General features: G+C 35.1%; 1 protein-coding gene across 1 annotated transcript in view; it reads right to left on the bottom strand.

The window, feature by feature from the left end:
- Window positions 1–2,219: 2,219 nt before the first annotated feature.
- The window catches only part of PAXIP1 (PAX interacting protein 1), a 35,420-nt gene continuing 22,249 nt past the window's right edge, over window positions 2,220–15,390 (bottom strand). Inside the window, exons 8-21 of the mRNA XM_075144167.1 lie at window positions 14,873–14,967; window positions 13,813–13,908; window positions 13,371–13,508; window positions 11,860–11,981; window positions 11,121–11,305; window positions 10,943–10,986; window positions 9,873–9,940; window positions 9,367–9,469; window positions 6,837–7,005; window positions 4,944–5,044; window positions 3,612–3,746; window positions 3,457–3,532; window positions 2,840–2,899; window positions 2,220–2,389 (exon numbers count right to left, since the gene is read on the bottom strand). Of these exons, the coding sequence (XP_075000268.1) occupies window positions 2,373–2,389; window positions 2,840–2,899; window positions 3,457–3,532; window positions 3,612–3,746; window positions 4,944–5,044; window positions 6,837–7,005; window positions 9,367–9,469; window positions 9,873–9,940; window positions 10,943–10,986; window positions 11,121–11,305; window positions 11,860–11,981; window positions 13,371–13,508; window positions 13,813–13,908; window positions 14,873–14,967 (1,409 nt within the window). The 3' untranslated portion in view covers window positions 2,220–2,372. The remainder of the gene's footprint in view (window positions 2,390–2,839; window positions 2,900–3,456; window positions 3,533–3,611; window positions 3,747–4,943; window positions 5,045–6,836; window positions 7,006–9,366; window positions 9,470–9,872; window positions 9,941–10,942; window positions 10,987–11,120; window positions 11,306–11,859; window positions 11,982–13,370; window positions 13,509–13,812; window positions 13,909–14,872; window positions 14,968–15,390) is intronic.

Here is a 15,390-nt window from a genome sequence, read left to right as displayed (position 1 = left end):
TGATATGGCAATTCATCGTTCGTAAGGCACACAGAAGATATGCTGAATGCATGAAAGGTAGAAAGTATTTATTGAAGTTAACAAGTTTTGTGTATCACAACATTTTCAAAAGTCCAAAAGCTACAACAGCTGATATTTGTTTTAAAGGAAAAGACATCCAAAAACTTTCTGCAACCTGGTAAATAGTATAATGAAGAAAGTCTCAAGCCATACAGAGATTAACACAGATTTAGATAATTTCAGTATTACATATTCTGAAGTGCATTTGAAGGAAAAAAAAGAAAGGGCGTACTGTTTTCTCCATCAAAAAAATAGTATTTATGCAATGCATTACTGAAGTTCTTTAGGGTGGGATTCATCTCGCCTATTTTCTGTGTTCTGAAAGATGTGGATAACTAGTTTGCTAAACTGTTAAGAGATGCGCCCTCTGCAGGGGTCTAAGTCAGGTTTTAGAGATATTCTAGAGATATTCTCTCCCTCCATTGACAGTAAAGGGAGACCACACTTGCCAGGTCTACATGTCTGAACAATTTAAGTCGTTTGCACAACAACTCATCAGCCAACAATTAACTCCCGCTGCAGTCCCTCCTCCTTTTTCTACTATTTTTAAATGTTAAAGCATAAAATCATGTCATCAACTTCCAACCTTAGGTCTCCACGTTAAAGACTTTTTCCTAATCTATCTCGTAATGAAGAAGAAACTGTATTATGGAGAGCTGAACATCACACTAAGAAAAATCACACAAGTGCCGTTACAAGTAAACGGCATTTGGGGAACTGTACCATTTTCTCCCACCCTGTACCACACCTTTTTAACCTCCAATGCACCTAAAACCATCTTGAACCAAAGTATAACATTCTTATTTACTATATGTTGTCACCTTACAAAAGTCATGCTGATCGAAATTTTACCATTCTTGTTATCATCATGTAGCCCCTTATTGCTGACAATAGAAACGACAAATACAGCAGTAAATCAGGATAGCTGAGGAACCCACAGCCAGCAATAACAGGCAACAGGCGCAGTACTGACCTCCGTGGGACTTCGCTTGTCCTGAAATTTACTCCCACTGTGTTCTTACAGCTTGAATTTGTCACTCGCTTTAGCATTTTGTTGAACTGAGGCATGGGAAGAAAGGCAACAGAAATAGTGGTCAAGTATCAGGTGGATTTACATTTTAAGCCACAGCACAAAAGAGAGATTTGAAATCAGTAATTTCTCTGTAGAAAGCTTTGCATAAGCTAAAAATAGTAGCCTACCTCCGTTTAATTATACTGCATTTGTAAAAGCTTCTCTGTAAAATGGTTCTGCATAAAAATACAAAACATTTGAAAAAAACCAGCGTGATAAGCTATTGTTTAAAGTATTTTTTTATCTTGTATTTTGAATTGTTTTGTGAATGGTTCACAAGGTGCTATAATACACTTGCTGTACAGGTAAGTGAATATCTGCAATCCCCAACCAGAGTTTAATGGCTTGCTGATCAAAGAGTAAATGCTTTTAGGATGACTTTTTAATCTACTAGAATCTAAACTGATAAAAATGGTAAAGTCAGATTATTAGAACTGAGTGTGTATTAGGAAATACAACTGAATATAGATTTGGGAGACTGTTTTTTAATATTTATTTAGTAAAACTCACTATACAAACAAAAGTTATCACAACAGCGTAATATGCGGGTTTTCTCCTTCCTTCAAGCTATTTCTTTGTTGCAGTAAAAACACGTATATACATTTACAACGATTTCCCTTTAAAGCACTGGGATTTCATATATTAAAACATACCTGGTAAAATAAGCTTAAAATAATTTTACATTGCTTGGAAAAAGATTTGAGTAATTTACTCTTACCAGAGTGCCATTGTTGCACAGTATTCAAAAAAATGAACCACCACTAAAATATAGAGTAAAACATTTAAAAGTACATTTATTTAAAATGTGGGCAAAATATCAATATAAAAGAAAATAGAGTATAAGAAATAAAAATAAAGTACAAAACATTTTCATCTTCAACATCCATAATTTAACAGATAGCAAGCCCTTTTATTTTTACATCCAAATTACACTTTTGGCTGAAGTACCATCATTTACGTTAAAAGGTTTAAAAACGGGCTAATCATGATAGCTAAAGTGGGCTCTTTTAAAATGGTAGTATAATACAAAACATAGTAAATTATGTTTCAGCATAATAAAATTACACATCCTAAAAAAGATGCAGTTTATTTTTGCTTTCCTGCTTTAAACTGCTCATCATCCCTAGGAAAACAGCTGGAAAACAGCATCCACAGGAAGTTTTAGTTGCTTTGTACAATGGCTGAACAGCTAGATTTAATGCTCCAAGGATTCCGAAGCAGTAAGGCATTTTACTATCCATCAAGTAAATTTATACGTATGTTTGTTAAGAAAGAACAACTTTAAGAAAAGACTGGAAAATAGAACGTATATAAAAAACATGCATAAAGACATAGAACTCTTACTGGTCCCTCCACTGCATTTATCAAACAGGGTTTATAATCTTCTGCAGTAAAAAGCTATTTTCCTCATCTGCAAGTAACTCCCGACAAATATTTTCTGTAGTGACAAGTTTTTTTCCTGTTGCGTAATATTCTACTACTGTTACTTACTGACAACCCTGCCTCCCACCTCCACTGAAGTATTTCCTATCAAAAAGTAATTCCGCTTTGAATTTAAGCTAGGTTTATGGGTGTTAAAACTACCCTCCTATCAAGTAAACATTACACATCCTAAAAACCAATAAATAATTAGTTCCTAATTAAGAAAAACTTCTAGTAAACCACACTTCCCAAAGCAGCGGACAGCCTTTACACAAAAAGGATATGATTCATAATCCAGTGTTTGAGTAAGCACCCCAGTCAGGACAAACTCAGCATTGTGGACATCTGAAAATACCAAAAACATGCATACAGTTTACACCCTACAAGGACATTCTTCCTCATTCTGCATGTGTGTCAGGAGGGGCCATTCTGTACCTTTCTGCTCTTCACGCAGAGGCGTAAGGGAGTATTGCCCCACCACTACCAGGACCCTACTGTTAGCCGTCACACACTTCACACCGACTAGACTTCCCCGTGCACGTCTTTGTTAATAAATACAGCACGTCTTGGGGTTCTACACCGATAACGTGAAAAACCCCAAATCTTTAACTAACCTGATGAATACTGAGACAGTAATCTTGCCTCACGCAGGACTGAAGCCCCAAGTTCATGCCTACCCTTCCAGAGATTTATGGTGACCTGGCTATAAAATACCTCTGTTAGAAATACCTAGCAAACAGCTGGCTCAGATTTCTCCATGGTTTGCAGGATAGACCATGTATTCCTCTATTATTATCTGAAAGCTTCAAAAGATGTCTGTACTTGTAAAATAATAATAGTATTTTTTAAAAAATCAAAGTAACAGCTATACTGTTCAAATTACATTGATAGCTTATACATACCTATGCCTCTTGCGAAATATTCTCGACATAAATGAAGGTCATTTTCACAGGAAATCAAGATTATCTCTGGCAAACTCTAAACGAAAGAAACTAATCGTAAGCTGAGAATAACACAGTAAAATATTACCAGTAAATTTTAGAAAGCAACTACACACTTTATTCTGCTTATGCTCCATGAGTTTTCGAAAAGAAGGTTGTTTAGATAATACTTTTCCTCCTGCGCATTCCACGATAGCTTTCATGGTGGAAAGACTGGGACAAATTCCAGGTGTAATGTAAAAATATTTTCCCTAAAAAGAGAAGAGAAAGAATAAGAAAAAACATTATTTTGTTAACTGATTTCTGCAACGCATTAGATTTTATTATCATGTGACTCTTCTCTTACACAATCATGGGGCAGGCTTTGTAAGCTGGTGTTAGTTATCACAGCTTATGGTAACAAATTCATCAGCTGATGAGTTGTCCTCAATTACCGCTGATGTTTTCCCTGGAGGGGCAAACCCACAATTTTGGGGTTTTGAACACCTTAGGTGTGCCTATTTCAACACCTGTAAAATAACATCCAGGAAACCTTCAAATGGCCACTGGTTAAACCATGGTAACTGCAGCTTGGTAAGACATCTAAGAACAACAATGCTCCTTGCTTCTTCAAGCACAGGGACGTCTCAAGTGTCGCAAAAGAACTTTCAACTTTTAACTAATAGCCAATTTATTACTTCCTGACAAAAATTAGCCTACTACTTGACTGAGACCGATACAGGTCATCAGATCACAAAGTAGATTATCTCTGTTTACCAGTTAGGAATAAAAAAAAACTTGCTATTTAGACTGCAAAACTGAGTGAAATGTAGTGTTTAGCTTTTATAATAAAAGACATAGATTCTTATTCATTACAGGTTGTAAAAATACCCTTTTTAGGTGGTTTGCCTCAATAAAGAGTCTCAAATTCAGTTACACTGAAGAATCTCTAGCAACTTGGATCTTCAGATATCTCTCTGCACTGTAACATAATTTTAACCGGAGGCATGAAAACCATCTTGCACCATCCTCGCAAACAGCCTGGTGGTAAGTGCAGTCTCCGAGGAGAATCAGACTAGAACTCCCTGAGGCTGAAGTGCAAACTCACTTTCAGACTTCCATTTTTATGGGCAAGTGCTTTGACTACCAGGCTGGTGTTAAAAAAAGAAGTGGCCTTTTACAAATAACAGAGCAATGTTCTAAATTTTTGTAAGGGAACAAATACTGTTAAGTATACTGAGCATGTTTTGTTCACATCTACAGGATCCAGTCACTCAGAGGGCTTAGATCCATCCCAGCAATGCTTAGGCACAAAGCAGGCATAAAGTGAAAAATAAAATTTATAACTAATGCTTCACATTATATGCTGGTCTGTTTTACTGCCCTCTGCTCCAAAAGCTGTGGTCCCAATGCTGAAAAAATTAGGTTGAAAAGCTCCAAGTATTTAAATGCCCTTTTAAACTGCATACCTTGAACAGTGGAGCTACTTGTGCTCTCTTTAGGGACTCCTCTAAACTAAAGCAGAACAGCACCTCAGCTTCAGCATCTCTGAGCACAAAGTTCTGCTCATCTGAAAAAGAAAGACTGACGATGTAACGCATGAAAGACAAAAACATCCACGTAATCCAGGATCTAATCTGATTAGAAAATGTTGGTGGCAGAGTGACTCTAAATGGCAAACACTCACTAACTTTAACATGATTATAATACTGCCTTTTATTAGGCGCCTTACAGGGATGACCCACGATTACTTGGAGAATACAATTGTGTGTGTATTTTACATTTGTGTATCTAGCAACAACCACTGTCCTATAAAGTCCCTTTTTCTAACTTATTGGAGGAACTTGCAAACTTTTATTTGTTGATTCTCTACAAAAAAGGAACAGAACTATTAAGTTTAAGTTCAAATCACTGTGACAACCTATGGGAGCCCAGAAACTGTCTTCTGTCCAGAAACGCAGCCTTAACAGAGCAAACTTTCCATCTGTTTCCCTTGTCCTGTTATTCAGCTGATTTTTCAGTTTTTATTAGGGATGGAATTTCAGTCTTAACTTCACCTTTCCACAAAAAGCTATGTCAAACATATTTCTAAATCAGATTTAATTCAAAACACCAAAGTTTAAAGAAAAAAAAAATTTTATATGGAGAACAAATTGGTCTTTCTAAGGACAATTTTGACAACCTGCCAGAGATGCTGTTAATATTCTTCCATAAAACAAAGAAAACCAGTAGGACACTTCTTCTAAACAACTGCCATATTTTCCATCATTGTACTACGTATAAAAGCGAAGGCAGCCCATTAGCTACAAATCTACCGAATTTCAGTAGACAAGTAAAGTACTTCAAGTCCTATATCAAAACAGTCATCCTTCTAAATCCCCAGACCTTCTTTACCTTCTAATAGCTTTCAAATGGATTGATTTCTCAGTTCACTGATGCTGAACCAAGCAAGTTTCCTTCTCCAGATTTACAAAAATGTTTGCTGGTTTATTGGTTAATTATCCATAGATTTAAGTCTTTGTGAGGGGTATGCAGCAATGTTATATATTTGCTCCTTACAAACGGATTATATAAAAAGCATAAAACAATCATAAAACAAATAATCAGCCTTTAAGAAGATTTTCTTCAGATCCAACAACCTTGTCAAACAGACCAAAACTATCTATTTTGTTATTTTCAGTTGTCAACAGAAAAGCAGTATAAACACAAAGTTGATATCTTCCAACACAGTTACGGTACTAGACTAATTAATTATTTAAATGCATTTTTTGTATGTATTTCCAACAGTGGCTTAGTGCTTTACAACTTATATTTTAGAAAAATTATTGAAACCAAAAGCATTTAGGGCTTAAAAAGTAATGTAACCATAGGTAAAAATCTGCAAATGTCTATATGAGAAAGAAATACAATGCTTAACAACATCCAACTATTTAATCACCCTAAAGCAAACTTCTAAAGTATTTTTTTTACTTCATTTAATGCGAAGAAACTGTATTAAATCAGATGAAAACTAAATGAAACAAAATGTTCTGTCGAAAGAGAACTTAAGAAAAAAAAAAATTACATAATTTCTTCTTATGACAGCTTTATTTAACAATACCAACACAACCTTCTACCTCAAGTGAAATTCAAACTAGCTGCTAGTACAATTGTTTAAACATCACGAGTTATGAACTATGCCAGTCAGATTTGCTGTAGACTTAAAATCTCTGCTTTCAAAACTGAAATCTTTAGAAAACTGGCAAGAAACACTAAAGTCAGAAGTCAAAACAACGAAGTATATTTAAATATGCATGCCATCTTCGCACACTTAAATCAACAAACCTATGTTTACTATAGAAGTTGATACTAGTTGAACTTACCAACAAACTTCTGGCATTTGAAACACTCTTCTAACCACTCTGGAGTTACTATGTGCTTGACTACAGAAATTGCTGTCAGGAACTTGACAGTTCGGGTCACTTTACTGGCAATTAGATGGGTGCATTTCTGGGCAGATTCTGCTACTTCACCTCCAAGGATATACAGTTTCTGAAAATTGTACAAAACACAAATCAGAATGGAATAGTCCTTTAAAAATTGGAGGAAAAAAATGAAGAATCATAACATCACCATCAAATAAAACTAAGTTCCTAATGAAACAGTAAACAAGAGATTTCTCTATTACAGTCATTCCTAAAGCTGATTAATTTTGACAGAATTTACAGCCATTGAAAATCCAGGTATTTTCAGACATAAATTTAATCTGGCAAGACTGAAAGCTACATTCCACTTCTGCAGTTTTTTTGGTTTGGGTTGTGTTTTTTTTAAGTGAGGAAAGAACTGTAAGATACAAATTAAAAATTTTTAAGTGAAACATTAAGACAGCAGAAAATTTAATAATTTTGCTCTTTTCTATGGGAGGTATAATATACACTGTAACTACAGTAAACTTAACTTTGCTAGTCTTTTCTTCAAAAGAAAAGCATCTCATGAAAAACACGTATTCTTTAAATGCACTAGTTCCACATGTATTTCTCATGATACTGAGCAACTATCCTTTTTTCCTTGGTTTAAACTATCAAACCTAAACTAACTCATCACAGTTGCTGTCTTGTCAGTTAAGATACAAATCATTATCTGAAAGGATTAGTAATACAACTAATCAACTGGTGAGGCATATCAAATTGCCATAGGTGTTAGTTACAAATAAAGAGTGCTTCCTCCCATAAAAATTTAAAGAATGAAAAAATATTTGGACAACTTTAGTATCTATGCGCCATGGATTTCTGATTTTCTTTGACAAGCATTTTGTACAAACAAATAAAAAACCCACCAATATGTTCAACTATAAATATTGACCATACTAGGGTGATTTTATTACATCAGTCATCAGGAGTCACAAATGCAGGAAGGCCTACTGCGTGTATGAAAAACCCTAAAAGATCTCTGACATCCCTCTGTACTCTACTGATCTGATAACAAGGAACAAGTAGGATAGTCAGCAACAATGTTTTAAACTTTTTTTTACTGCGCTGGCTTTCTTTGATGGTTTGCATAGAGATGATACACAAAAGTATTATTTAATGACACTGAACCTCTCTACTATTTATTTCCTTCAGGGTGTGTGTTGTGAATAGTACACTTGTACACCTAATGAAAGGCAAAGGCCGTTATTTTCATAGTTAATACATGTTCACCTCAAACACTGTATACCTATGAGTGCAGATCTTACAAGATTTCCATTCTGCTGTTCAAGGAACCCTTTGGGCATACAGGAAAAAAGACTACCCCTCCATCTCAAGAAGATGAGAAGTATCCAGCCTCAGCTAGGTATCCAAACTGAAAAGTCTTGATGGTATCATCACTGCCAAGTTTAGATTCAACTTCACAAGCCTTGAGGCTGAAGCTCATTTTTTATATTTGTGAGCCACAGCTGTTACCAAAACAGATTCTCCATGTAATTAACCTGGTACCAACATGACAGAAAATGAGGAGCTGACACCAGAACTTTATGGGATGTAATAAAAAATATTTTGTATTCCAAAATATTTAATATCAAGCTTCAAATGCAAACACTGCAAGGGGAAAAAACCTCCAAAGTCCAACTACTTTAAAAACAAGTTTAGGTATAATATAAAAGATATTAGATATTTTTGAGCACACTGAAGTGATGCATATTTCTAAGAAATGTAGCAGGCTCAAACTAGGCTTTATTTATTTTTGATTATTGGAACAGGCATCAGTGGCAGGCTCTTTCAGGCACTACTGAGGTCAGCAGTTAAAAAAACTCCGTGCCTCAAACCTCAGCCAACACGAGAAAAATAATATAAATGAGAAGTTCTTTTGGAACAAATATTTAGTAGTTACTAAGGTTCAAGGAATGACTGGATTTTTATACCTTTAAAAGAAGGTTATAAATTATTTAGATTTAAGTTTTGGGACAGCTTTATTAGGGAACAGAACAAAATCTCCATGGGAACTTATTATCTCACACCTGCCATAAGCTTTGTCATCAGCTTTCTTTGAAGCATCTGGCATTACAGATAGCACCTACACTAGAAGAATCTTGGTCTTATCTAGTACAACCATCACTACTTTTCTCACCTAAATTTGGTCATGAAGTTTGCTGATTTAAAAACAAATGTGGAAGGGCCTTTCTTGCTTTTTAAGACAATCATATGGAAAGAAAAAACAAGTAGCACAGAAGTATGAACGAGTTAACAAAAGCAGAACAGTTACCAACTAAAACTCATTTCACATAAATCTACACTCTAACCTCAGCCCCAGTAAGTATGGGGTTTTATCCACTAGATGTATGCAAATCAAGTCTTAGACAGCAAAACTTCAACATCAAGAAAAAAGTTATCAGATGTTTCAGTGTAGTTCACAAGAGATAAGCATGAAAGTCACCTTAATGTACTGTTGAACTTGCATAGGTTCAAATCCTGTGAAGAGCACCATTGGCGTCAATTCTGGGGTGAGTTTTTTAGTAGGTGGTGGTAGGTCTTCAATCCTAAAAAATACATGAAATACAGCAGGCTGTGAAGTTTGGGCCCAATGTTGTATTATTATTATTATTATTATTATTATTATTATTATTATTTTAAAACTAGACAAGCAAACTCTTGCAACTTTTACCAATGGAAGTACTCAGATGAATGAGGATTAGGCAGAATCAATCTTCTTTTGAAGAAAAAATTTTTATTCTGAGAACAGGACATGTGTCTCCTGTTTCTGTTCTCTCCCAATTCTCTTACTGCTTCACACTCTAATTATTATTTTATTCCTGCCAGTTGAGTAGCTGGCAATATGGAAATAACATTGCTAGTTATTTCGATTCGCAGGGCACAGGATGGAACTTTTTCTGTAGAAAAGTAAATTAAGGACTACCGGCACTGATTGCTCGCTATTCTTACCTTGCTCTTTTGGAAGATGGCTGAAGACTGGATTCATTTTGCTTTGGTTTCAAAGGCAACCTCACACCCTGAAATTAGATCATCTACATGTCTATATCTGAATTGAGCAGGGAAACCAACTTCTATTCTGAAAGACGAAAACTATACACCGATATTCTGAGACTATATTAAAGAAAATTAAACACAAATGAAAAAGATATGCTACTGAATGCATACTGGTGTACCTATTGCTTACACAACTGACTCAAGAGCAAAGCCGAGCATTAACCAAAGTTTCTCCATACAGTTATGTAATCATTTACGTGAACACCAAATAACATATTGTATTGGACGTTCTACATATTCAGAACAAGGAAACAGTTCAGAAGATAATAGGCAGCTTCCACCTCAGCTCTTACACCTGTCTCATGTTTTGCATGTTTCACAGAATACACTACAGGACAAAAACTAAATCTTTTGGTTTTTTTTTTAAGGTACATTCTTTGTATCCTTACTGTTGTTCATTTACACTGCTCTTATTTCCAGGGTTATCAACTACACTTTTCACTTTTTAAAGCAAGATATATTTTTAAGTTATAAAATATATAGTATATATGCCCATGGTTTTAGTTGTTAGAATATTTCAAAGAGATGATATAAAGTAGTTCCACCCTTAATTTACATTATCTATCCTATTTAAAATTCAGTCAATATTCGAACAAAATTCTTACTGATTTTTGGTGCTCTGCCTTAAAAACCCTTATGCGGCCTAATATGCAGATAGTGTTAGGTATTGACTGAAAAAATACTAAGCCCTTTCTAAAGGTCTGATGTAAAAATTGAAGAGTGAAGCACCAGCCCAAGATGTCTCAAAAGTAACTTGATTTTGTATCACAGTGCAGGTTCTTAGTTGTGCAAAGATTATTTCTCAGATTTCTCAAAATAAAATAGAGAGAACACTAGCAAGAAGTACAGCCAGGAAGTTCAGTACGGGTCTGTGTAAGTCCCTCTGGCATGTTGCTCACACACATTAAAAACACAAAAGAGTAATCTTATAAAAATAGCTGTATATATACAATAATTCAACATACCATTAGAAGTTCTGGTGATACCTTTAATGGGACTCTCCAAGCATCTAGGAAATGAAGAACAAAACAAAAATGAAACCATTGCAAAGTTATTTGTAACAGAAGACAGATGCTTCTATTGATTAAACAGGTACATATATAAATGCTACAGAACACGGGATTTTGGGACTGAAACTCTTACCCAAAAGGTTTAGAACTAGATGTTGACTAGGAGAAAGTGGATCTTGAAGACTGAATACTGTATACCGACTGTGCTGTATCTGCCGTAAAGCTTCAAAATTTCCTAGCAGTATGTCACAGAGCCATTGCGCATTTACACATGGTATTCTCCACTCTTTAGCTTTCTCATACTTCAAGCCATTGGGCCTTATTGGTCAGAGAAAAAAAAAATCATATTTCAATAAAATAGGTAAAATAGCAATTTCTATTAATAAACCTAACATACCAATATTCCTGTGTTGGCTTATTATCTATTTTAACCGTGACAAAGTAGCTACTCTGGAAAAATGCCTTTGCTTTACATGCTAGAACAAGTCAATTAGGGGAGTATTTCTGCCCCAAATGGAATCAAGTTAGACCTAGTTAATTTTCCCTCCCCCAACGTTTTAAAACAATTATTAAAAAAAAATATTTTACTTATAGATGATGTAACAGTCAGCATCACTTATAAAATATTGTAAAACAGTGAAATTAGAAATGACTTTTCTTTTGCCTGTCTTCAGAAGGCCAAATTTATCATGTAACAGTGTGCAGTAATTTAGTACAAGAAACATCATCACGAAGTTTATTGCTATCAAATCGCAAAATTGGTTAAAATTAACATTCTTATAATGAGATGTAGTTAGCACCTCACGTTAAGAAAAGCACTAACTGGCAATCAGCAACTGAGAACGTGAGTACTGCAGAGAGAAACCACTTACTCTTTACAGATGAGAACTGTATTGCTGCGACACAGATAGCCTGTGTATTTGGCACCTGCTAGGTAGGCCATTAGTTTGAGGTCATCTCTGTCACTATCAACAAATCCTGTCACAGAGATTATCTACAGATAGAAAGAGACAGTTACAAATAACTGAACATAGATGGTACTTACAAAACACTCCTGTTGAAAATATTTTTCTGTTACTAACTTTTTTACATTACAATGAAATATACAGTATCATAAGTATGGCATATAGGCACTTAATTAAAACATGGCTTGTAGGATACTTAAAGCACAATTTAAAAGTTACTGTTTATACATAAACATTTCAGGTTTCCAGCACTAGTTCTGACTCAGGAAGAATCATTTTCGTTCTGCTGGTCAGCTTTTTCTCATTTACAAAGACTACAGTTTTACTACGAAAAAGCTCACAGCTAGTTTTCTTCTCACACATGCCTCACCTCTTTCTTCTGCTGCAGTTTATATTCAGGGAGACAGAGAAACACTTATACTTACTGGCCCTACTCTACTTTTTCAAATCTCCTGAACGCTCCGCTCTACCCTGTCATGAAGCCAAATAAACTGTGCCAGCTGATCATAGGTAGGGAACTGTAATTCCACCTCTCCCGTTCTTATCCTTAGTCTTGCCAAGTTTTCATTTTTGCCATTCTCTCCTTTTATTTAGGAAAAGGCAACAGCAATTTTGTTGTTGATAATAAACTACATCTATTACGTTACATATTACATTTACTACTAGCCACTGTGTTCACATGCATATTGTTATATTCTAATTTTCCCAAGCCTGTATTTCTTTTTATGCCTTTTAGAACAGGCAAGGCCTAGAACAGGCAAGGCCTAGTAGCAAGACCATCATACTGCATGTCTGCATCCAGCACAAAGAAATCCAATGCCAAGACGTACTTTGGCATCTTGTTTTACGTTGCACAGTGTATTTCAAGATGCATCTGATTCAACTGCAAGTTTGTTTCAACCCCACAAAATTCAACTTCCCCAGTGCTCCTCATTGCACAGGCTACTGCAACTGTGGCCTCCTATTCTCTGATAAACAGCAGAGGCTTCCTTTTCTGATATCTGCTAGGTATTGGCCCAGAAAAAGAAAAACCCTCAAAAAATGCCCTCAAAATATTGGGTTATGGTAAAGGAAGCATATACTGTTAGATGTGCTGTCAGCAGAAAACTACGCAGCTTGGATTCCTGTCATCTTGCTATATATAACTCATGTAATCTTTGCACCTCAGTTTCTAAGACAATAATTCACAAACGCAGGTGTTACTCCTCACCACTCAGAACGCGGTAAGACTTGCAAAGCACTCTGAATCACCCCGCAGTATGCATCACATCAACATAGGACCTTAAGATTAACAGAAGCTTGTCTTCCGAGACAAAAGAAATGTGCGTTTTGCTTTGAGTAAGCACTTTCCAGCTATGTTTTAATACTGCTCATGTAATGAACCAAGCATTTGTTAGACATAAGCTTTTTCTTCTTACGTGTTGAGAGCATGGCTTTCCTCCTGGTGGAAATGCCACTGGAAAATGAAGAGCTCGATGAGGTGGTACCATTTTCTTCTTCTTCAAGATTGAGTTCAGCCAATGTGCTGTAATACATCTCTTCCTTTCTCTTAAAGCCTATGAATTCATGCATAAACAGCTTTTAAAAATCAAAATACATCTTTATTTTATTCTAAACTTTTTCTACAATACAAAGCTTTGATTTTAAGCATTTGTTTTTCTCTACTTTTTCAGGATCCTTCTTCTCATAGCATGCATTATGAAAGTTTGTTACACTATAAACCACAAATCATAAAAAAGCACATCATGAAAAACTTTAATCTTATACTTACAACCTAAGCCTGAAGTACTCACTGAAAAGTCCTACTTTTCCAGTAATAAAATGGAAGCATGCATGAATACATGTTACTAGTTTGCTTACCTGAGCATACATGTTACTGACTTGGCTTTCACACAGAAGATGTGTACATCTGCTTGTAAGGGTAGGGTCCACTGTCCCACCATGTGCTTGAATGATCTGGTAACAGAACAAACCCAAAACTTCTTATATATACAACAATTTTTAAACTACCCTAAGAAACAAACAGTCTGAAATTAAAGTCTACTCTTTAGGACACTGCCACTATTAGCACCATTTCACTGAAAAGTTACCCCCCCAAAAAGGTTTGTTATCTAGCTTAAAAACATTTTTGAAAAAAAAATGGAGAAAACAAAATTAAATATGCACCTTTTCACTGAGCTACAAAAAGTCTATTTTTTAGAATCAATTAAAAAACAAATAAAGATATATAAACAAAAATAACCCTTTTCACGGTTTTTATTTTTGCAGTATAACTACTAAACAATTTTCCATGAACTATTCAATTCTATCTCAGCAATAAACACAAGTGCTGTTAAAAATGTCAACAGCTTACTTGATTATGCAAAATTGTAGGGAAAATTCAACTATAAAATCCATCAGAAGTTTCTGAAGAACATCAAAGTCCTCTCATTTAGGAAAGGATACAATCAGATTTTTCTGAAAAATAGAAGTTGGCAAAAAATAGAAACACTCTATTCCTCCATCTTATTCACTCAGGTGGATACCTCACAGGCCACTAAATGCCAAAATTATATGGAAAAAAAGAGTCTTTTTATACAATCAAGTTAAAGATAGAGAGCAATGCAATATTACATTTGCTGCACTACAGCTGCCTGATTAAAAGCATAAATAGTCAGGAAATAGTTAAGGTTGTAACTTATTTAGCCAATGTTCTGACTAAAGACCTAATTCTACCAGGCTGCACATCTAAAGCATTTTTATTACTTTTTCTGGTCAGTTGCAGTTGAATAATGGTTTTTAGATTGCAACACAAACATTACACAAAAGGATGCCTAAAGAAAAGTGAACAGTGCTGTAGTACTTCCAATCATTCCTTTTAGGATTTAGTCACTGTGACATTATGTTATCATAGTTTTTTAAAAATACAGCAGAATCTTACCCGTTTCCAGGTCGCTAAGAGCTGTTTGTCAGACATCTGTTCCGGGTAATCAGCAATTGCAAAGACACAGCCCAGTAGGAAATACTCTTCTGGAACTGGAATAGTTTAGCACATAAAAGAACAAAAAATTAAATACAAGCCTAAACATATTTGCTACACTAATCTTTCCTATTACCAGGTTATAAACTTCATTCAATTCTGAGGTAAATCTTTCTTGGAAAAAGTAGGATCTACAATTTCAAAGCTGACAGCCACATCTAAAGGCACAGTTCAGCCCAGGGTTTGTTTTTGTTCTGGGTGGTTTTTTCCTGGAGGAAGAGAGGCTAAAGGCATAGAAGGAAGGAACACCAAAAGGAAAACATAAGACAACAACTTACTCTTTTATATAGATAAGCTATGAAGAGTCAAAACAATCAAAAAGCTTTCAGTTCTACTAGCATGGACAGAATTCAAAGCAAGGTATGACAACTTTCTATCCAATACTGAATCCTCACTGATTTACTAGTATTTCCAAAATT

The sequence above is a fragment of the Calonectris borealis genome, chromosome 2 (assembly GCF_964195595.1).
Source record: "Calonectris borealis chromosome 2, bCalBor7.hap1.2, whole genome shotgun sequence".
NCBI classification, from domain to species: Eukaryota; Metazoa; Chordata; class Aves; order Procellariiformes; family Procellariidae; genus Calonectris; species Calonectris borealis.
The sequence above is the reverse complement of the archived record's forward strand: the minus strand, read 5'-3'. Positions and strand labels throughout refer to the sequence as shown.